The 25,493-nt window shown below is 38.0% G+C and overlaps 1 protein-coding gene across 1 annotated transcript in view; it reads right to left on the bottom strand.

The window, feature by feature from the left end:
- The window catches only part of EPM2A (EPM2A glucan phosphatase, laforin), a 79,909-nt gene that overhangs the window by 8,868 nt on the left and 45,548 nt on the right, over nucleotides 1-25,493 (bottom strand). Inside the window, exon 4 of the mRNA XM_040448947.1 lies at nucleotides 1,846-2,087. Within this exon, the coding sequence (XP_040304881.1) occupies nucleotides 1,846-2,087 (242 nt within the window). The remainder of the gene's footprint in view (nucleotides 1-1,845; nucleotides 2,088-25,493) is intronic.

Genomic DNA, 25,493 nt, shown 5'->3' with positions numbered 1-25,493 from the left:
TCTCCCTGGCAAATGGTCTTTGTCTAACTCCAGGTCATCATGAGCACAGGGGACTGAAAGTCCACATGAGCACGCAGGGAGTAGCGTCGTAGCGCTGTGTCTGCAACCATGATCCAAGTCTGACTGCCTGTGTTGAAATCCAGGCTGTGTGTCTTTCCCTATGACCTTGGCCACATTACTCAACATTTTCGTACCTGTCTCTTCTTCTGCAAAATGGAGATAACTACATATGCCTGGAGTCTTGTCGGAATTATGAGCTGGGCACGAAACTGCTTAGGAGAGTGTCTGGTACGTTATGTACTTTGGGGGGAAGAGGACTGAGGGTGGAGACGTTTCCTGGCTAGGCATCCCTGCCTTCCTTCTTTCCCCCAGAATAGCAGTTCACCAAAGTCCCTTGCCAATGCCATTCCCACAGCCCTCTGCTGCCCCCTGCTGACAGCCGGTTGAACTAGTAGTGTAACTTGGTTCTCTCAGCTTCACTTCCCCTCGTTCCTTTCCCAGAGAGAACCTTACTCTACCGCCATGCTGAAATACAGAGCATTCCTGTAAAATGCCATGCCTTAGGCCTTGACTTACACTGTTTCATCCACCTGGCATGCCCTTCCTCCCTCTCCATCAACCTGTCAAAGCCACGCCCACCTCAAATGCCATGACATTGATATAGCCTCCCTGTGCTTTTCTCCCCACCTCATAACCCATGAGGAACACGTGACTCATTACTCGCATCACATTCTTCTCTGCATTGTAATTGGTTTTGAGCTTGTCTTATCACCTCTTGCCATTAGATCAAAACTATGCCTTCTGTCTCTCTCATTTTCCCAGCAGCACGCGTGTCCTGACCCCTCTTCACAAAGACATGCTCAGCCAGTACTTGTGCAGTAACTACAGCCTCACCATTGCCACCCTGCCCCCAACTGTGTCATCCCTCATTATCTCTCACTTCAACTATAGCAGTAACCTCCTAACTGGTGTCCCCAGATCCACTGAGAGCCCACCTCCATCTTTTGTCCACGGGGCAAACCGCACTCCTGAAGGGGAAAAAAACAAAAAGGTGATCTTGGCACTAGCCCAGTCTCCCACCCTTTCAACTGCTTCTTACTGCTTTTAGGAGACAGTCTAAAATCCTTATTGTGGCCCAAATCTGCAAGATCCTCTTCCTTCATTCCCTGACCTGCAGCCATACTGGGCTTCTTTTAGAACATTCTAAGTTCTCCTGCAGCAGAGACTTCCTAAGCTGCCCCCTCTTGCCGGAAGCCTCTTTCCCACCTCACCCCCAGCAACCCCATCCTTCGATCTAGCTCAAACATACCTAGGAAAACCTTCCTTGACCCTCTTCCTACATCTGATTTGCCTGTGCCTATGCTCTCACAGCAGTATCTTTCTAACAAAAGTTTCATCATATTCGTGAATTTCTGTTCGTAGTTATTTGATTAATGTGTGTCTTCCCTTTAGGACTATAAGGTCTATGGGGACAGGAGCTATGTCTGCTTTTCCTCACCACTGTGTTCCCAGCTGCCGGCATAATGCCACACATACATCAGGCACACAATAGACATATAGTTAATGAATAAATAAATCAAAGGAGCCATGTTAAACAGAATCTTGGCCAAATTATCAAAATATGTCAAATCTATTAAACCTAAAACCTTATAGTTATTCCATTTCTATCACTCATATTTAAGTCACTCAATTATAGACATAAAGGTAGGTGGGTAGGTAGATAGGTAGGTAGATAGATGATAGATAGGTAGATAGATAGATAGATAAGACAGACAGACAGACAGACAGCGATGCCTTCTCTGAAACACTTCAACAAGAAGCCAGAAAGATTTTTCTGATGCTTACCTTCAGTGCTCATATCTGGGGTTGGCATCCAGATGTAGACCAAGCCTTCTTCCTTATATAGCTTAATCATGGTGTCTGGAGTCATGGGTTCTGGGTAGCGGTTACAGCCTGAGGAATTCTGTACAATATCCCATTCAGTCTGGAAATTCATTACAGCCGTAATCCCCAATTCGTGCTTCAGTTTGATGGTTACATGCTCCACTTGACGAGGGCAGCTACCCAGCCAGATATTTGGGAGAATTCTAATGAGAATACATAGAGGCAACTATTATTATTGTTACTGTTATGGTTTGAGGTCTGAGGAGCTACAGAAAATATGTGGTAATAAAATGCAATTAACCTTTAAATCTGACACAGGAAATTCTGCATTAACAATATTAGATGTTGTAACAATATTATTGATATAATAATATTATTATTTAAAGAAAAAATACCGTAATGTTGTTTTTAAGGAAACAAACAATTCAATTAACTAAAATGCTAGGAAATAGGCAATAGCAAGACAAATCCAGCAACATATTAAAATAAGTGCACCAAGCTGTATTTATTCCTTGATTGTATATGTGGTTCAACATTTGGAAACTCATCCACATATTTCAAACACTAATAAGTTAAAGGCAAAACTCCCATGATTATGGGAGTAAATCCTGTAAAACATTTACAAAAATCAGCCATCATTCCTGTTTAAAACTCTGCGTAAAAATTTCAAATAGTAAGAGAACTTTTAAACACCAGAAACTAACAAACAGTCTTCTTTTAAACAAAGTCAAAGTCAAGATTATATCTATTAGTACCCAACATTGTCTTACATGTTTCACCTAATGCTACAAGTTAAGAAGAAATAGAACTATCTGTAAAAAATCAAAAAAGAAAAAGAAAATGTCATTATTTTTCAACTATGTTTCCATATCTAAATATCCCAAAGTCTAGATTCTACCCTCAAAGTTTCTGAGTCAGTAGATCTGGGTTGAGAGTCCAAGAATTTGGACTTCTCTAACAAGTTCCCAAGCAATCCTGATGCTTCTAGTTCAGGGCAAAACTTTGAGAATCACTCCTTAAAAGACTCAATTACAAAGCTATACAAAATATTACAGGTATTAAGATATATGGATTAAGGAGAATGTACCAAAATCAAACAGCTTTTCTGTGTGCCAGCAGTAGCCAGGTAGAAATGGGGAGGTGGAGGGGTGCCTGGGCGGCTGTGGCTCAGTCGTCTGACTTCAGCTCAGGTCATGATCGCTCAGTTTGAGAGTCTGAGCCCCATTTTGGACTGGCTTCCATCAGCACAAAGCCCACTTGGGATCCTCTATCCCACACTCTCTCTGTGCCTCAAAAATAAATAGACATTAAAAAAAAACAGAGGCGTGCCTGGGTGGCTCAGTCGGTTAAGTGGCCGACTTCAGCTCAGGACATGACCTCATGTTTTGTGGGTTTGAGTCCCATACTGGGCTCTGTGCTGACAGCTCAAAGCCTGGAGCCTGCTTCGGATTCTGTGTCTTCCTGTCTCTCTGCCCTTCCCCCCACTCGCACTCTCTCTCTCTCTCTCTCTCTCTCTCTCTCTCAAAAAACAATTTTACGTTCATTTGTTAATAAACAATAAAAAAAAGAAATGGGGAGGTAGAGGTGAATCTCATTCAAAAATAAAAGCAAAATTATAAAACAACTAGGAAGACATTTAACCAGAAAGATTTATGAAACTTTATTGGACATTAAGAAAAAAGACAATGAATAGATATACTGTGATATTATAATAATATATATTTGGTCTTCATCGCAGTTCCTGGCACAGTTTCCTGAGTGATGAGAGCCATAAGGTGTCTTTTGCTGTGTTAATGAAGTAACTTCTGGATAGCACCTACGGATGGCCTGGTTGACCAGGGGAACCAACTTTGTGATTAGAGGGACTGAACCTGAAGTCCCACCCCTCGGCCTCCAGGAAGAGAGAGGGCTAGAGGTTGAGCCAATCATCAGTGGCCAATTATTTAATCAATTATCCCTAGATAATGAAGCTTCCATAAAACCCAGGATTCCAAGGTCAGGATTCCAAGAACTTCCAGGTTGGTGACACAGAAAGAGTGGGGCTCCCAGAGAATTTCTGGAAGCTCCAAGCCATCTCCCACATTCCTTGCCCTGTGCGTCTATTCCATCCATCTGTTCCTGAATTATATCCTCTTAAAGTAAGCCAGTGACCTAGTGAAACATTTCCTGAGTCTGTGAACTGCTCTAGAAAATTAATCAAACCCAAAAAAAGGAAGGGGTCATAGTACCTGTGATTTATAACCAGTCAGAAGCACAGGTAACAACCTGGGCTTGCAACTGACATCTGAAGTGGAGAGTGGGGGACAGTCTTCTAGGACTGAAATCTTAGCTTGGGAATCTGATGATACTTCCAGGTAGATAGTATCAGAGTCAGGTCGAATTGTAGGACCCCAAGTTGGTGCCCAGAAAATTGATGACTGTATGGGGAAATCTCCTCACCTCACACACATTGAAATTGGGTCCCAGAACCCAAAAGAAATGCCATGCAAATATCATAAAAATGCAAATATTTTCCAAATCAATATATAACTTTAATGAACACTATCATAATTTATTGTGTATGGTATATATATTGTCTTCCACACTGATTATTTCACACGTGTACATTCTCTCCTGAAATAATGGGTAAATACTCTATTTCAACTTTATTTGAATCACGTCACCTAGAACTTTACGAGGTTCAATACGAAGCATTCAGACAACAGTTTATAAATGATGATGGTAGATATCACTTGATGCTCACCAGTGCTCCCAGTTATCCTCTTTCAAGCATGGAGGACTAAATTTCTTCTCTGCCTGCAAATTAGAGCCATCTGACTTGCTTTTGTCAATAATAAGTGAGCTGAAGTAACATGTGTACCTTCCAGAAGGACATATGTAGGACCTCATGCACAGGTCTCCATGCTCTATCTTTCCCTGCAGCAATGGTCATGAAAACATGTGTGGATAGTGAACTGCTAGAAGACTGAAGTGGTCTAGAATGCTAACCAAGCTCAGGAGGCCAGCTGCCCTGGAGAGCCAGTGGCTTGTTGATTTAAGCCAATTTTGCCATTGTTTGTTACCACAGCATAACCTGACTTGTTCTAACTCGATGCCTAAATAATTAATCCCTTAAAGCCCCTGATGTGCAGGAAAGAAACAAAGCAGAGGGACTACACTTTTATTTAGCTACTTTCAGACTGAGCTTAAAGCAATCCTTCTCTTTTGGGGAAAATTTTGTTTCCCAAGGGATATTTGGCCACAATTATGGAGACATTTTAGATTATGACACTGGGTGGTGTTAATGGTACCTACTAGATTGAAAGTGGGGATGTTGCCAAACATCCTATAATGCATAGGGTAGCCCGCACAACAAAGAATTAGCAAATCCAAAACATCAATAATGCTGTGATTAAGAAGCCTTGGGCTGGGGGAATAAAAATGGAATAGACCTCCTTACTATGGGAGGGAAGAAAGGGAACCTGGGACAGGGAATAAGACCAACATATCTGACACAGAGTTTGTGGCTCATCAGTTATGCCATTCTGATAACACGATATTCCACGTCATATTTTAAAATATGTATGTATGTGCATAAAGAGAGAGAGTTAGAGAATGAGCAAAAGTCTAATAGTACAGAGTCGAACAGCACTAAACATTTTAAGTGTGGTGTAATGGAAAGGGCATGAAACATAAGCCAGAAACAATGCCAATCATAGCATGATATTTTTTTAACGTTATTTATTTTTGAGAGAAAGAGAGCAAGCAGAGGAGGGGTAGAGAGAGTGGGGGTGTACAGAAGATCCGAAGCAGGCTCTGTGCTGACAGCAGCGAGCCCAATGTGGGGTTCGATCTCGTGAACCGCAAGATCATGACCTGAACCAAAGTTGGATACTTAACCAACTGAGCCACCCAGGTGACCCCATAGCAAGATAATTTTAAAAGCACTTGGTAATAACTGTGTGACATCAGGGAAAGTTATTTCTCATCTCTAAGCCTTTAGCTGATCATCTTTAAAATGGGTCTAAAAATAACTAATTCATGGGAAGAAAATTCAATGTAATGGGGTATTTGAACAGGACTGATACTAGTGTATGTGCAATAAATCAAGTGGCATTAATGTCTAGTTGTTATAATTTACTTATTTTAGTAATTTACTTTGTATTGTAATGACTATTCAGATAATTTCCCATTGTTCTGTGTATCCTTCATTTGAATGCTGCAGAGTTTGGAATATCCACTCTATTTTCTTAGATGAAATCCAGCGTGTTTTTGTGGGGTTTTTTCCTTATGGCCGTTGTTACTGTAATTGTTAATGTTAATGTAAGAAGCCAATTGACTAATCCTCAAATATGGGTATTATCCACCCTCACTGAAAATATCTCTCAATATCTAGCATCATCTAAAACTTGAATCCTACTTACACTCCAGAAGATAAACCAATTTTTTATTGCTACTTGGGCTCTAACAGGATCTATTCGAGAGACAGTCATAAAGTGGCTGTGGAGTGAGGCCTATGAGTCTGTGGAATTTTTTTTTCAAGAAATTGACTAGGTTATATATATTACATATACAGCCAGATTCCAAAACCACTAGCCTGGCAGATACCAATAAACATGCAGAAGTTTAGTACAGAGATCTCAATACCTTTTAATAGCAGCAAAAAATATGGCAATGAGAGGGAATGAAGTGCTCAGCCCTACATATGCATATGAAAATTAAGTCTGTGCCTTTCTCCAAAAATACTTTCAAGACTATGGGGCGCCTGGGTGACTCAATCGATTAAGCATCTGACTGTTGGTTTGGGCTCAGGTCATGATCTCAAAGTCCATGAGTTCAAGCCCCACATTGGGCTTCAAGCTGACAGAGCAGAGCCTGTTTGGGATTCTCTCCCTCTCTCTCTGCCCCTCTCTTGCTCATTCTCTCTGTCTCTCTCTCAAAATAAATAAATAAAAACTTGAAAATTTAAAAAAAAATACTTCCAAGACTAAAAATGATTCCTAGACAGATTGAGGAATGGGAAACTGTTAGGAGAGTGTAGCTACAAGGATAGGTGTCTATGTTTAATGTGTAGTATCTTCTAAAAAGTCAAAACTAAATCTTCTTCTGAGTCATGACAAGTATTTAATATAGTTATATTTCTAAGAATAAACTTTTGCAGAAAAAAAAGTTTTATTAATGGGAGTCTTGACTATTGCCACGCTTATTCAACCAAATTGTATTTAAATAAAATCCATCCCATTAATATTGCAACTTAACTAAAGACCAGAGGTGGGGGAACAGGGGATGGATGGATGGATGGATGGCTGACATTCTGGAACCTTACTTTGTTGGACTGCAAATCAAAATCAATTTCATTCATTTGGGTGAATGTGGACCTGTGGTTCCAGGTAATCACATCACAAAACTACACCGTTCGCTTCACCTGTCAGGCTGGGGCCTGTGTTACAACAGCAACTGAAGCGTATGAATGAACCAGTGCCCGCTTGCTGTACCTCAGCTGTCAGTGAACGGAGGCCTTGCTGGCAATGATGAGTGCATCAGACAGAATGAGCATCCAAGCACTTTGCAAAATAAATACCGCCAGGCATTGACAGTAGGAGGGGGCATGGGATAAACAGAAGATATCAGCAAAAAAAAAAAAAAAGCCAGTTATATGGACACCACATCACAAGTTCCATCACTAATGGCCTTGAAAAATGGCAGAATAACCTTTTCCTGAAGGTGAAAATTAGCATTATATTTTGTCCATAAGAAAAAAAAACAGGAAAGACAGAAATCATGCAATCAATGAATGAACATAGGATTTGTTTATCTCTTATCACACTAAGAGACCACCACTGTTGAAGACAGTGCCCCGTTCCTAGCCATACAAACATAACAGCATTTTAAAGAGGAAGAAAATGGATTTTGCTGAGGTTCTTTATAAAACCCAGCTAAGGATTTAAAAGCAAAAAAAAAAAAAAAAAAAAAAAGATTAGCACATTTCCTAAGTTGGATAATTTTGCTGCATTTACCTTATTTAATATTTTATGGGAAATTCAATGTTAAATTAAAATGTGATCTGGCTTTTAAATAATACTTGAAAAAAAAAGTGTATCAGTCCTATCATTTAGATCTCATTAGTGGGAAAGCAAGAGAAACGTTAAAATCAACCTCCAGTAAGCTCCAAGCTTCATTAGCACATGTAACTCCTGCTGAAAATCTGTCCTCTGTGTCAACCTGTATGTTATTAATACCAAACTTCTACCCAAAAAAGGGTGCTTCTAATACACTCCAGTTAAGGCTAAATGACTGCGCAAAGACAAGTTTCAACTTAGAGAGTGATACTAATTAATTTCTTTATTAAAATAGTTTTATTATAGTTTGCTTACAGGTTATAGACTATAGTATGTAGATACCACATTCTAATTTCTACAGGTAGTTAGTTTCTTAGATTTGGGGGGGGGGGATGTGCTTGAGTTTAAAGCCACATGAAGCAAATATTTTTGACATATGTTCTTTTTATTTTCTATATTAAAAATGACATATAATTAATTATTAAGGTCTGTTATGGGTTGAATTGTATTTCCTCTAAATTTCTAACCCCAGCACTTCTTTTTACTTGGAGATAGGATCTCTACAGGGCAATCAAGTTAAAATGAAGCCCTTAGGGTGGGCTCTAATCCAACATGACTGTTGTTCGTATAAGAAGGGGAGATTTGGACACAGACATGTACAGAGGGAAGATGATGTGAACATAAAAGAAGACAGTCATCTACAAGGCAAGGAGAGAGGCCTGGAACACAGCCTTCCCTTGCAGCCCTCAGAATGAGTCAACTCTGTAGATACCTTGATCCTGAACTCCTGGCCTCCAGAACTGAGATAGTAATTTTCTGTTGTTTAAAAGCCACCCAGTTTGTGGCACTTTGTCAGATCAGCCCCAGGAAACTAATACAAAGTCTGAACATTCCAATTTAAAATATATACGTTCAATCATCCAGACTCTTCAAATATCCATATATCAAGTATGCTTAAAGTAAAACATTTTAATAGATTTTTTCAGCTTTCATCCTGATCTCTGAAAGTCTAAATTAACTTTTGATTGTGGCATTCCAATCGTCTTCTCATACACAATACTACTCATCCACATTCCTTAACTCATGTCCTTCAGTCCATCACTTGAGCACCTCCAGCATGGCAGACAAGATCAGCAGGCCCCTGGTTGGGCTATTTTGGCTTACTTCTTTCATGAATTCATTCTGTTTGTTTGTTTGCTTGTTCTCATTTTCTGAGAGAGAGAGAGAGAGAGAGAGAGAGAGAGGACACACATGTACATGCAAGTGGGAAAGGGGCAGAGGGAGGAGAGAGAGAATCTTAAACAGGCTCTGTGAACCCAACGCGGGGCTCAGTCTCACAACCATGAGATCGTAACCTGAGCCAAAATCAAGAGTCAGATGCCTGACCAACTGAGTCACCCTGGCGCCCTTGGGTTTCCTTCTTGATCTAATAACTCAGTTCTGAAGTTCTGAGATATCCAGTTTTGGTAACTACAATATAGTCTTGGGCCCCTTTGCTTGGCTTTCAGAAACTAGACCTCAATGGAGACTCACCTGAAATATGTAAGAGCACAGTCTTCAGACTCACAAATTCTTAACCCTGAGTCCAAGAGACTTTGGCTTTCTGAGTTTTGAGAATTTGTCGCCCTGAAATTTGGTTTATAAATCATATCAATAGATTACAGTGGTAAATAAGACAACTGGCATACTTCATTTTCTTAAAGTCAGTCACAGGGTAACACAAAGATTGAGACAAATAACTAGGCTAAGCAGCCTCAGTTGGTTACTGTGATACAAATCTCAACAAAATGTTCTATTAAAATATCCTCTTGGCATGTTAATTTTGTTTCCAATATTGAGCACTCCTTGAAAGAGTAAAGTGTCACATTTAATACTTTTTCACATAATGAACTTGAAGGGATTTGTTTAAATAAATCACTTGTGGGGCGCCTGGGTGGCGCAGTTGGTTAAGCGTCCGACTTCAGCCAGGTCACGATCTCGCGGTCCGTGAGTTCGAGCCCCGCGTCAGGCTCTGGGCTGATGGCTCAGAGCCTGGAGCCTGTTTCCGATTCTGTGTCTCCCTCTCTCTCTGCCCCTCCCCCGTTCATGCTCTGTCTCTCTCTGCCCCAAAAATAAATAAACGTTGAAAAAAAAAATTTAAAAAAAATAAAATTAATCACTTGCATAATGAACGAGGAACCACTGAAGATCAAAGAAGTAGTTAAAAATTAAACATAAGATTTTTTTTAAGATTGTTCTAAAGTCATTCTATCTATTCAACAAATATGTAATGATGCTTGCTTTTTGCTGGGAACTTAATAAATTGTGAGCAAGACAGTACACCCTCATCTGAGCCTACATTCTTTGAGAAAGATAGGCAATTAGCAAATAAATATACAAAATGTATACAATTAATCTGTAATGCGCTACTGAGGACATAAACAGGGAGTTAAAATGGAGGATCATGGGAAAGTTAGACAGTCAGGAAGGCCCTCCCTGAAAAGGTGGCATTAAAACCGAGACCTGATGTGGAAAAAGGAGTGAGACATTTAATGGTCTTATGATGAGAAGGAGGTATACCTTAGAAACTGACAAGAATCTGGAGACACGGAGTGAGGTGAACAAGAAGGGACTATGGCATGAGATACACTGAGAAGACCATGCCAGGCCTTACTGCTGTGCTAGGGAATTTGTATAACAAAACAAAAGCAATAGAAAAGCAGTGAAGGATTTTTAAGTAGAGGAGTTACACGGACTTATGTCAGCATTTTTAAAGGATGACTCCACCCGTTATGGAGAAAATGGATTGGGCAGAAGATAGAGCAGAAACTATAGAGGAAGAGGGAGGACTTCTGGGACAGTGATGGCTTGGAACACAGCGGTGCAGATAGAGAAAAGTGGATTAACTCAAAATGTACTTTAGCAGTGGAACCAGCAGAACTTGCACATTAACCAGATGAAATAGTTGAGGGGAAGGAAAAATTCAAAAATGACTCCAAATTTACTAATGTGATATCCTAAGCTACAGTTACTTAACCAGGTCTGCCTTCAGTGAAGCCTACAGCTCTCAGTTTGTGTATTATGTATTTTTACAAGTTTCAGATTAACCAACATTTCACCAGGCATCATGCTAATGGCACCCACATGCCTAAAAGCTTGATGATATCAAACTATTCAAACTTCCTTTCAGTGTTCCACTCAAATCTTTATTCCCATTATAAAAGTGTTAATAACATAGGGTTTTTATTGATGTGAGAACTTTGTATACAGAATAAGTTAAATCAACTAGATTTAACTCATATGAAAGAAATATCCATGTACACAAAGTGGTACACAGGAAACTGATGTATCTACTCAATCAATTCACTAAAGATATTTTTAAAATTTCTTTTTTATACCTGTGGGTCTTTATTTCAGCTCTAGAACAAATAAAAATGAATTTAGGAAACATGACAATCAAAAAATGAAAAAAAATCATGATTTTTCTTTTTTTATGGTAATTCTTCTTCATTGCCAACCAGTCATTTGAGTGATTAAAATAGGAGTTTCTAGTGAGAAAAACAATTCTGTTCAGTACTGTCAGCACAACAGATGTTTCCATTGTAAATTTCTTTTTTCTTTAAGATTTTATTTTTAAATATCCTCTACACCCTGTATGGAAACCAATTTGACAATAAATTTCATATTTAAAAAAATAATAATAAAATAAAATATAAATAAGTAAATATCCTCTACACCCAACATGGGGCTCAAACTTATAACCCCAAGATCAAGAGTTGCACACTCTACTGGCTGAGCCAGCCAGGCGCCTCTCATTATAAATCTCTTGACAAAAAAATAAAAAAATTAAAAGATGGGATTATTCATCTAGACCGGTGATTTTCAAATATTAATGTGGAGACAAATCACCTAGGGATCACCTTAAGAGGCAGATAATGATTCAGTCAAATCTGGGCTAGAGCCTAATATTATGCACTTTCACAGACTCCCCTGTAGTACCAAGGCTGTTGGCCCTTGGAACACACTTTGAGTAGCCAGGAGTACTCTAACAATGGTGTTGACTCTAAAAGTATTATTTTATTAAACGTCACAACAGTTCACTACATTTCAGTACTCAGTACTTCAGTACTTAGGAACTCTGTTAAGTAAATGAAGTAAGATCCTTGTGCTAGAGCAAACAGAAAGACAAGCATTTTATCTCTATTACTGATGCTAATATTAGAGGCCTGATATCAACCATGCAGGGAGGCTGCTATTTTTAAAAAATTTCTCCTAATTACAGAACATTTTAAAATCTCTTTAGCCCTTTTTCTTGATTTTCCAGTGAAGAACCTGCAGGAAGCCAAATGACTATCTTACATAACAATCTTGCTTGGCTCTAAGACATTCCTCCTTTCTACAGCACTCATTGGCTTCTTGGGAGTGACCTAAAATTCCCTTTTGTGTTATCTTTTAAAAATGCAGTTGGAGATTTTTTTTTACATATAGATGCTGAAAACTGGGGAAATTTCACATAAGGCTTGAATATTACGGGGGAACTAAGGGATTTAAATGGTGGAAAACTCTAATGCAATTAGCAGTGTTGCAGACAAGGGTGTCAGAAACTAGATAAGTTTCCAGAAAGACAAACAATGAACATCTCCCCTTCCCTATTTGATGTGAATTCTTACAATGGTAAGAACAGAGGAGAGATGTCAAACTATTAATATTCCAATATTGAGACCTACAAAATCCCTGAGAAGCTTTGCTTCTTTCTTTCAGCCTGGAGTCAGGGCACATGGTGTATTTCCCAGTGTATAGAGAGAAGACATGATAGGCAATAAACCCTCCTAAGGATGAGCAGATCAAAAAGCCCTCTGTTTTTAGTTACCTGCGGGTCCTGAGGCTCCACAGATATGGGAAAAGAGGCCAGGTATCAGTGATACTTCATCTCCTTATGTTATTCCTAAGAAAGGTCTTAAAGAGTCAGACATGCAGTCTAACACAATTCTCAAGGAGGAGAAGTACCACTTATACCCAAACCAAAATTGTAATATTTAAATTGGTAATCTTTAATAACTCTACGCGTTATGAGAGTGCATTCAGTTACGTGGTGCTCTTACTTGCAGCTAATTTGCTCCGGCAAGACCTTCACAATACAGTTTTATTTAAGACCATCCATTCCACCGAGCATTTTATTAATTGAAGTGCTTAACTGGTAGAAATTGGCCTTAATTTTCCATGTTTCATAGCCCAGGACATTGTCGTCTCCACCTTGTGCTACGCAAGCACTTAGGTTTCTTTCAAGACTTTTGAAGATATTTATTCTGCCTTCACAACTGGACTTAAGCGTGTGGAGAAATGTTTGGATCTCCAACTTTTGAAATATATCTGATATCTAAAGCGTATGTCCCTTAAACAATATGAACCCATAGACTCCTATTAATAATATTCAGTCTGGTGTCAAAGAGCCAATTCCTATCAAGTCCCATCTAGCACAACTGATATTCACAGAGAGAGTTTAGTGTGTTTCTATCTCAGTTCTATCGCTGTTCAAGATTACATCCCCAGGTGGTCCCATGTATCCTATTAATCACTTCCATTACCACACATACTCTCAGTGTATTCTTACTATGCTTCTGTCTCCTTCACAAACTCTGTATCCTCTACAAGCCTTTCAAGTGTAAATGTTTCTCAGAGTTTCAGAATGTAACTCATCTCCCTAATATACATTGCCATCTATAACTGACATCTACATGCTGGTAAATTCCAAAACCATTGCCTCCAGCTCAGACCTCAATGCTCTGCTGGAATTCTCCAGTCAATGTCCCATAACTATCAACTGAACTCGTCTTCACTATCTTCCACTCTTTGCTCCCTACCCACAAACCTAATTTTCCACTGTCATTCTTCATCTCTGTAAATTATCCCACAGCTTCCCAGTCATCTAAGCCAGGTAACTTTACTTAATTCTTCTCTCTTCCCCTTCTTATAGGCATTAATCCATATAAGTCAATCTTTTAAACAGCTGTAGAATCTGTCCCCTATTCTACATTATTATTGCTTCCCTTCAGATCTTAACACTTAAGAAGTGAATTATACGAACAGCCTCCCACGTGACCTCCCAGTCTCTTTCCTTCCACAATGTAGCTAGAGTCATCTTTATAAAACACAAATCTGATCATGTGACTCCCCTGCCTAAAATAGGGAAGTGACTACCCATCACTTTCATGCAGTCTATAAGTCTTTGGCCTGATCTTTGGAATCTGATCCCCACACATATCACTGATTCCACATCCCCATGTGAACCCCACCCTCCAACTTAGGAGAGACATTTGCAATTTTCCTGACTGCTCAGTACTCTTCCCTGCTGCTTAACCTGCTACTCTTCCTCTGGAAATGCATTTTCACGGCTCATCTTAAGCCTATTCAGTCTTCTCTGATCTCCCATGGTCTCACTTAGGTCTTCCTTCTTTGTGTCCCCAAAACATAAACAATCACACACCTTCATTTTGAGCTCTGTCCTCTCTCACTCTGAGATGTTGGTTTTACTGAGCATTTCCTCCTCTGTACTGTGAGCTCCTTGAGAACAAGAATGATCTTATTGATATCATATTCCCATAACTGAACAGTGTATCCAGTACATTGTTAGCACTTAAAGCAAATAGGTGACTGAACAAATAAATGAATAAGTGAATAAACAACTATAGAAATGTCTACCTTTTCATGATATTTGGGTCACTCAACTACGTGAGGATTCATTCAACTATCATAAACTGAACATCATTTCTATGACTTGCAAAACTGTGGTGAAGATATTTTCAGCTGTATTATCCCAAAGATATATGTATTAAATTATTGGTTGAAATTAGTCCAAAAATAACAATTTTCTCTGTGAGTGTGGAAGCTGTTTTTATCCAGAATATAAAATTATGTCCTTAGCATGTTTTACTTTTTTGCCTTAACTGCCAGAAAACTTAAAGATAAATTTAATGTTTCACAGTAGTAATTTGACCATCTCAAATCCTGGGAATTTCAACCCCATCACTTTCATACAGTCTGTAAGTCTGATTTTTGATCTCCAGATGGTCCACTGCTATGCTAAATTCCTCTAATATACATGCTTTCTTTTCTGAAGTCTTCTATCATAAACAATTATAATATATTTAAGTTGCTGAAGAAGAGTGGCAAAACGTAATCCTCCAAAATACATGATTCTTCTACAATAAGTCCCAGGCATTAAACAAACACATAAAAGGTAGAGATCAGCCTCTATTTGAGCCATACTGACTTACAGCAACCTATCAGAGTCAGTCTATCCTGCAGCTATGCATGTCAAACCAAAGGCTCCACTCACATAAAACTGATTGAATATTATAGCTGCCAGCACAATCAATCTGCAATAATAAAGTTCCACTCATGCTTGCAATGTGGTCACATTTTTATTAATTATAACCCATGGCCCACATAAGTTTTATTTCATTCCATGTAGTATTTTAAATGTTAGCTGTTAATGTAGGTGCACAATTTATCAGACAATAACAAATGTGACTCTAGACCAGTGATTTGCAACCCTGGATACAGACATCTTTAGAAATACTTAAGCCAGATCCGCAATCAAAACAGAATTTCTAAAGCAGTGGAGTGGGGCTCAGCATCATTTTTCCAAGCAGCCCAAGTGATTCTGATGTTCATTGAGTCTTGGGAACACTGATTTAGAGCCTGAGAGAGAGATGTGAGTTGGAGATAAAGATCTGTCATCTTCCCCTTGATAGAGGATTGCCTATCCCATTTTTTTAAAGTGACAATAATTCTATCTTTTAAAAATCAAACTGTAAATTCACCCCACTGAAATGGGACTAGTTATAAAAACCGGAGTTAGAAAAAGGAAATTAGAGATGATTACTCATTTTTAAAAGGATTTTTTTTATCTTTATAAAGGATTAATTTAAACATTTCTTCCAGTGAAGGGCAGTGATTTAACTGATCTGTAGACTTATCTCAGTTACTAATTATGCTTGTGACCCTTGCAAAGTCACTGAATCTCTCCAGACCTCACTGAGAGAACTGGATTAAAGAAGCACCTTCCCAGCTCACACGGTACCTCACACAGGTGTCTACATGTTATGTAGAGGCACAGGGTGGCCCAGGCCACAGACCCTGGAGCCAGGCTGTCTAACTTTGAATCCCAGTTCCACTAATTATGGCACCTTTGGCAGATTATTACCCTTCCAGTGCCTCAGTTTCATCGACTATAACATGACATTAATAATAACTCTACATCTCACAGGGAGATTAAATGAAATAATATATGTAAGAGCATTTAGAACAGTTCCAGCACATAGTAAGCACTGGTAAAGTATTAGTTATCATTCCTGTTACTAATGTTACACTCCTGAAAAAAGTCAGGACCTTTAGTATACTAATGCACTGGAGTCCTTCTAAGAAGGGAAAATATCATATAGAATTTCAAAAATACATTTGACCACTTAACCTTTGATTGTGGGGCTACAGCTCTCCATGGAGCCCCTTTTCAGGAAAGCCATACTATGTGATGATGGTTGTGACCCTTTCAAGGTGTGATTCATCTCTATGTCTTGGAGACCCAGAAAACTAGGGCCCATGAACCAAAGCCAGCTCACCATCTGTTTTGTAAATAAAGTTTTAATGGAACACTGTCGTGTTTGATTACATATTATCTACATCTACTTTCACGTTACAACAAAAGAGTTAAGTACCTACAACAAAAACCATAGAACCTAGCAAGCCTAAAATAGATACTGCCCAACCCTTTACAGAAAAGCTTGCCAATCCCTGCCTTACATATGTAATATATGGGGAAGCCTATAGCTCTACCCAGGGTAACTTAATCACCAAACAAATTATATTTTATGAATGGGCATTTCTAGTCCATCAATGTCCTTGGCTGATGGAACAAAAGAAACACTCATCAATGTGGGATGAAAAGAGATGATGGGAGGCTCTCAATAATTGGCTGGACAGGATAAACAGCGAGGACCACAGAGGAAGAGCTGCTGATGGGGAACAAACAGAAGGCAACTGGAAAAACAGAAAGTGACCTGAAGCCCTTGACCCTGGTTGAAGGTGCTAATGTATGATGGGCACTTTCTCCTATCATCTCCCCAAAAGTCTACACACCCTCCCCAAAATATTACATTTCATTTATAATTACTACTATTAATCAATTACAATCATAACAAAATGTTTTTGTTATTCTACTTGATTCTTATGTATTATTATCCTAATTTTATAATGAATAAACCAATCCATGCAAAGTTAAAGCAACTTCTGCATATCTAATCAATGGTTGAGCTTGTAGTCACACTGGGATTTTTTTTTTTTTTTTTTTTTTTTTGGTCTCAGATTTTCCATCATGCCTCAATTGTAGATTTTCAATTCTAGAACTGCTCTTAAGTGCAGAGAAATGCTATCTAAAATTCTGATGACCAGGATTTCTTAGGCATTGTGCTAGATAGTTGTTTATCATTGGGCAAAGTTTTACTAGGTCTACCCATACTAACGATCTGTTGCTCTCCACATGTTTGGCTCTTGGGTGAGGGTGAGGAATAATGGGAGATGAAGGGACAAGGTGATATAAGGCATCTGCCTATATCCTGCATAGATAGCAACCCTGATGAAATTTATCTTACCAAGAAATATAAAGAAGGGGATTCATTCAATAGGAGTAAAAACACAGGAAATTACAGAACAGACAAAAAAAATGCAGTGTTTGAAATGGCAGCTGCAAACCTTATCTTTTATATTCCATTGCTACAAAAACTAGCCAGCTTTTCTTAGCCAAATGTGAATTAGAAGAAACATAATTTAGTGTTTAGAAAATATGCCTAATTTTCCACCAAAGCTATACAATTTGTCTTGAAGTAAGGAATTCAACATCAGCTTTTTAAAATGATGGTGATTAAGTAGACTACAATATACTTCCAATGTTCTGTTCTTTTCATTATTTGTGGCACCCTGATGGAAAGTAATTATGCTTGAGCGAATTTTCCTCTTAGATGTAATTTGGACCACTTATCTGAGATTCTCAGAAGGGAGCTGAGTTGACAACTAAAAGAGAACACCTGTTTCCATCAACGTAAAGGAAGCTTCCCTGAGAGACCTTACCGCTGCCTACCAATGCATAGCATGGCTGCAATGAGAAATAGTAAGTGATGTATTAATGAATTGCCTTCTCTATCCAACAAACTGAATCAGGAATTAAGTGGTGTATTTTTTATGTTTGCGTAAGGAAAGGAAGAAGAATGGTCATGAATATAAAATAACCAAAAGAGAAGAGGGAGTGTGGTGCTGATTGAGAGCCCTGAGTAATATTGATGCCCATGCTAGTGACCAACACACCTGCCATTGTATGCCCCTCAGCTACTCAGAGCATTTTTTTTAATTTTCATAATTTAGGATTCTGTTACTTTATTAAATAAGTCAAAGGGATCTGCAGAAAATGTTGGTAAATGTTTTATTGTTTCCAACACAAATTATGGGTGTGAAAATTCTATCTATCCTCTTCTCGTTGATATAAAAAGTAGGCAGCTGGCATGATACTTACGGTGCATAAAAGGAGGATGGTCCCATGGCTTTACTGAAACACTAAATAATTCCATTTTCTGACTAGGACCCATGAAGCTTCCAATATACTTTTAAGAGGCGTTGTTTCTTTTATGATCTATAAAAAGCTATCGTGCTATTATGTTGGCTTTTCCAATGTGTTTTAGCAAACAGCAGAAAGCACTTTCACAAATACAACCATTTGGCCTATCACATTCATGAGATAAACATCAACAAATAAAATTAGTACAGTACAAAAGATCTAAAACATAATTTAAGTGGATCTATTGAAAATTAGTTAATGGATTTCAAAAAAAAAATTTTATTTTCCTCTACTCTCTATTTTACCATCCTTACTTGTTTGTTTTTAATGGGAACCTAATTTTCTAATGGAAACTACAGAAGAGAAATGTTACCACCAGTCATTTTGGTTGTTTATCTTTGTAATACATTAGGATTTTTTCACTCTGTCAATTTTTTTAAGTATTTGCAAGACTGGGTACCTGAGTTTTAAAAACTTTCTATTAAAATAATATACATTAAAAATACACATAAGTAGACTGCTCAATACATCTTTTTACAAACTGAACATAACTGTACAGCCAACACCCAAATCCAGAAACAATTGCTACAAACCCTAGAAGTCTCTCCTCCTTTTCCTTTCTAATCATGACAAGGATAGCCACTATCTTATCATTCAGAATAGAAGGAGAAATCCAAGAGTTTCCCAGAGAAACAAAGCTAAAGGAGTTCACAACCACTAAACCAGCCCTACCAGAAATGTTAAGGGGGGAGTAGAGGGGACTCTTTGAGTGGAAAGAAACAACTATAATAAGAGTATGAATCAAAAAAGCAGACAAAAGGAATTCCTACTCAAAAAGTAGGAATCAAAAAAGCAACCAAAATAAGTATACATGTAAAAACCAGTCAAAGAACTCACAAAATAAAAGGAGGTAAATTATAACACCATGTACCTAAAATGTGGAGGGGGGAGGGGTAAAGAGTAGGCTCAAACTTAAGTGACCATCAATTTAATATGGACATCTATATGCATCAATTTAATATAACATCTATATGCAGATGTTATACACAAACCTACTAGTAACCATAAATCAAAAACCAATAATAGACACACACAAAATACAAAGAAAGGAATACAAGTATATCACTAAAGAAAGCCAGCAAATGATGCAAGAAGGAGAGAAGAAAGGATGACAGAAGAACTACAAAAATTACCACAAAACAAGTAACAAAATAGCAATAAATAAATGCCTACCAATAATTGCTTTGAAAGTAAATGAACTAAATTCTCTAATAAAAAGACATAGGGTGATGGAATGGATACAAAAAAAGACCCATCTAGGGGCACCTGATTGGCTCAGTTGGTTAAGCATCTGACTTTGGCTCTGGTCGTGATCACATGGTTCATGAGTTCAAGCCCTGAATCAGCTAGGCACTGATGGTTCAGAGCTTGCTTGGGATTCTCTCTCCCTCTCTCTCTGCCTCTCCTCCACTTGCTCTCTTTCTCACGCTCTCTCAAAATGAAGAATAAACTTTTTTAAAAAAACAAAGACTCAGGGTGCCTGGGTGGCTCAGTCGGTTAAGCGTCCGACTTCGTCTCAGGTCATGATCTCACGGTCCGTGAGTTCGAGCCCCGCGTCGGGCTCTGTGCTGACAGCTCGGAGCCTGGAGCCTGTTTCGGATTCTGTGTCTCCCTCTCTCTCTGCCCCTCCCCTGTTCATGCTTTGCCTCTCTCTGTCTCAAAAATAAATAAACGTTAAAAAAATTTTTTTAAAACAAAAAAACAAAACAAAGCCAGGGTAGCAATACTTATATCAGACAAAATAGACTTTAAAACAAGACTATAACAAAGAAGGACACTATAAAATAATAAAACAGACAATCCAACAAGAAGATACAGCAATTGTAAATCTTTATCCACACAATATGAGAGCACCCAAATACATAAAACAGTTAATAACAAACATAAAGGAACTAATTGACAGTAATACAATAATAGTAAGGAACTTTAACACACATTTACATCAATGGACAGATCATCCAAACAGAAAATCAACAAGGAACCAGTAGCTTTTAATGACACACTGGATCAGATGGATTTAGCAGATATATTCAGAGCATTCTACCATAAAACCGCAGAATACAAATTCTTTTTAAGTACACATAGAACATCCTTGAAAATACATCACATATTAGGCCACAAAACAAGTCTTCAAAAAGATCAATGTCATACCATGCATCTTTTCTGACCACAATGCTATGAAACTCAAAATCAACCACAATAAAAAATCGAGAAAGAACACAAAATACTTGGGGGGTAAATAACATCCTACTAGACAGTGAACGAGTCAACCAGTAAATCAAAGAGGAAATCAAAAACACATGGAAATAAATGAAAATTAAAACACAATGATCCAAAATATTTGGGATGCAGCCAATGCAGTTGTAAGAGGGAAGTTTATAGCAGTTCAGGCTTACCTCAAGAAGCCAGAAAAAATGTCAAACAATCTAACCTTACACGTAAAGGAGCAAGAAAAGGAAAAACACACAAAACCCCAAACCAGCAGAAGAAAGGAAAAAATAAAAATTAGAGCAGAAATAAATGATATAGAAACTGAAAAAAAAACAATAGAACATATCAATGAAACCAGGAGCTGGTGTTTGAAAAAAAATCAACAAAATTAATAAACTTCTAGCCACATGCATCAAAAAACATAAAAAAAAAGAGAGAGGACTCAAATAAACAAAATCATATATGAAAGAGAAGAAATAACAACCAACACCATAGACATACAAATAATTGTAAAACATTATGAAAAATTACATGCCAACAGGTTGGACAACCTAAAAAAACAGATAAATTCCTATAAACATATAACTTATCAAAACTAAATCAGTAAGAAATAGAAAATGTGAACAGACCAATTACCAACAATGAAAATGAATTAGTGATCAAAACAGTTCTAGGCCCAGATGGCTACACAGGTAAATTCTACCAAATTCTTCCAAAGAGTAGAAGAGGAAGGAAAACTTCCAAATTCATTCCATGAAGCCAGCATTACCCTGTTTCCAAAGTCAAACAAAAACACAACAAACAAGTCAATATCTCTGATGAACATAGATGCAAAATCCTCAAGAATACATTAGCAAACTAAATCCAACAATAAATTCAAAAAGTTGTTCACCATGATCAAGTGGGTTTATTTGTGGGATGCAAGGGCAGTTCAACATTCACAAATCAATCAATGTGATACATCACATAAATAAGATAAAGGATAAAAACCATAAGATCATTTCAATAGATGCAGAGAAAGCATTTGACAACGTACAACATCCATTTGTGATAAAAACCCTCAACACAGTAGATTTACAGGGACCATACCTCAACATAATAAAGGCCATATATGAAAAACCCACAGCTAACATCATATGCAATAGTAAAACACACACACACACACACACACACACACACACACACACACACACACGAGAGCTTTTTCCCTAAAGTCAAGAACAAAACAAGGATATCTACCCTCACCATTTTTATTCAACATAAAATTGGAAGTCCTAGCCACAGCAATCAGGCAAGATAAAGGAATAAAAGGCATCCAAACTGGTAAGAAAGAAGTAAAACTTTCACTATTTACAGATGACATGATACTATATATAGAAAACACTAAAGAGGAGTGCCTGGGTGGCTCAGGTGGTTGAGCATCTGACTTCAGCTCACATCATGATCTCACAGTCCATGGGTTCAAGCCCTGCATCGGGCTCTGTGCTGACAGCTCAAAGCCTGGAGCCTGCTTCAGATTCTGTGTCTCCATCTCTCTCTGCCCCTCCCCTGCTCATGCTCTCTCTGTCTCTGTCTCTCAACAATAAATAAAAGTTAAAAAAAAAGAAAACACTAAAGACTCCACCCCAAAACTGCTAGATCTGATAAACAAATTCAGTAAAGTCACAGGATACAAAATCAATATATAAAAATCCATTCTATCTCTATACACCAATAATTAAGCAGCAAAAAGAAAAATTAAGAAATCAATCACATTTACAATTGCACCAAAAATAATAAAATTCCTAGGAATAAACTTAACCTAAGAGGTGAAAGACCTATGCTCTGAAAACTGTAAAACACTGATGAAAGAAATTGAAGATGATACAAAGAAACAAAAAGGAATTCCATGCTTAAGCGTTGGAAGTATGAACACTGTTAAAAATGTCTATGCCAGCCAAAGCAATCTACACATTTAATGCAATCCCTACCAAAATACCAACAGCATTTTCACAGAACAAGAACAAACAACGCTAAAATTTGCATGGAGCCACAAAAGACCCTGCATAGCCAAAGTAATCCTGAAAAAGAAAAAGCTGGAGGTATCACAATTCCAAACTTCAAGTTATATTACAAAGCTATAGTAATCAGAACAGTATGGTACTGTCACAGAAACAGACACACAGGTCAATAGAACAGAACAGAAAGCCCAGAAATAAATCCATAATTATATGGTCAATTAATCTTTGACAAAGGAAGCAAGAACATGCAACGGGAAAAAGATAGTCTCTTCAACAAACAGCACTAGGAAAACTGGGTAGCTCCATGCAAAAGAATGAAACTGGACCACTTTCTTTTATCACACACACAAAAAAATAAACTTAAAATGGACTAAGGACCTAAAAGACCTGAAACCATAAAAATCCTAGAAGAGAGCACAGGAAGTAATTTCTCTGATATCAGCCATAACATCTTTCTAGATATGTTTCCTGAGGCAAAGGAAATGAAAGCAAAAATAAACTATTGAGGCTACATCAAAATAAAAAGTTACTACACAGCAAAGGAAACAATCAACAAAACTAAAAAGACAACCTACTGGATGGGAGAAGATATTTGCAAATGACATATCCAATAAAGGGTTAATATCCAAAATATTTAAGAACTTATACAGCTCACTCAACACCAAGAAACCCCAAATAATTCAATTTAAAAATGGGCAGAAGACATGAACAGACATTTCTCCAAGGAAGACAGGACAGATGGCCAATAGATACATGAAAAGAGGCTCAACATCAGTCATCATCAGGGAAATGCAAATCAAAACCACAGTAAGATATTACCTCACAACTGTCAGAATAGATAAAGTCAAAAATGCAAAAAACAACAAGTGTTGGCAAGGATCTGGAGAAAAAGGAACACTCGTGCACTGTTAGTGGAAATGTAGACTGATGTAGCCACTGTGGAAGACAGTACAGAGTTTCCTCAAAAAGTTAAAAATAGAACTACCTTATGATCCAGTAAGTGCACTACCGGACATTTATGCTAAGAATATGAAAACACTAATTCGAGGGGTGCCTGGGCGGCTCAGTCAGTTAAGTGCCCAACTCTTGGTTTGGGCTCAGGTCATGATCCTTTGGTTTCCTGAGTTCAAGGCCTGCATCAGGCTCTGTGCTGACCGCAGGGAGCCTGGTTGGGATTCTCTCTCCCTCTCTCTCTCTGTCCCTCCCCCACTCACGCTCTCAGTCTCTCTCAAATATAAATAAACTTAAAAAAAAAACATTAATTCAAAAGGCATATGCACTTCTGTTTACTGCAGCCAAATTATAGAAGCAGCCCAAGCGTCCATCAATAGAGAAATGGATAAAAAATGTGGTGTGTGTATATACACACACACACACACACACACACACACACACACACACACAGATATGTAAAATGGGATATTATTTGGCCATAAAAAAGAATGAAATTTTGCCATTTGTAACACACAGATGGATCTAGAGAATATAATGCTAAGCAAAATAAGCCAGGGAAAGGCAAATACCATATGATTTGACTCATATATAGAATTCAAGAAACAAAACAAATGGACAAAGGGAAAGAGACACAAACCAAAAACCAAACTCTTAAAAATAGAGAACAGATAGTTACCAGAGGGGAGGGTGGGGGGGGAATGGGTGAAATAGTTGAAGGGTATTAAGACATTTATCTTGATGAGCACTGACTAGGGTATAGAATTGTGGAATCACTATATTGTACACCATAAATTAATATAATACTGTATGTTAACTACACTGGAGTTAAAGTTTTTTTTTAAAAAATTTTGAGGGGTTCCTGGCTGGCCCAGTCAGTAGAGTGTGCAACTCTTGATGTCAGGTTGTAAGTTCGAGCCCCATGTTGGGAGAAGAGACTTAAAAATAAAATACTTACAAAAAAAATTTTTTGAAGACTAACCACTATTTGGACTTTTAACACAAAGATTACTTTTGCCTTTCTGGTGAGTTCATGAACTTCTATTATCTTGCTTAATCTACAGGCAGAAACAGAGGCAAGAACACCTAGGGCAGTTTGTATAATGCCATGCAGATCTTGAAGAGTGAAGTCGAGACTTCTCATCTAATGGTTTCCACAGGACTGCCTGTTCTCTAAAAGCCTCCTAACAACCAATGGAGAGTGAAATCCATATGAGAAGTGTAGCCTTTTTGTACATTAATTTCTGACTGCTTTAAATACAGGAATTAAAGGGCACTTTCTCGGCATAATTTATCCCTACTAGCCCTTTGATCTTGTTTGCACTGATCTCTAGGAGCTCATCATCTAGGAAGAAAGATTAAGTATGGGAAAAGGAAGTAAGATATATATGGCACTCAGTCTTTCAGCTCAAGTGACAGTGCTCACCTTCCACTGGTACTGTTATTAGTTGCCAGTCTACAGAGAAACAGAACTAACTATATACATGCAGAGAGAGAAACAGATTTATTCTATGGAATTGGCACAAGCGACTAGAGACTGGCAAGTCCAAAATCATCAGGGTAGACCAGTAGGCTGGAGACCCAGAGACCAGCCAATATTGCAGCCAAACTCCAAAGTCACCTGTTGGCAGAATTCCCTCTTTGGGGAAGGTCAGTCTTTTTCTATTAAGACCTTCAACTGATTAGAATAGGCCCACCCACATTATGAAAAGTAATATACTTTACTAAAGTCTACTTATTTAAATGTTAATCCCATCTAAGAAA

Source organism: Herpailurus yagouaroundi, unplaced genomic scaffold (genome assembly GCF_014898765.1).
Source record: "Herpailurus yagouaroundi ecotype Mexico unplaced genomic scaffold, PumYag 198, whole genome shotgun sequence".
NCBI lineage: Eukaryota > Metazoa > Chordata > Mammalia > Carnivora > Felidae > Herpailurus > Herpailurus yagouaroundi.
This window is presented reverse-complemented; position numbering and strand designations above follow the sequence as displayed.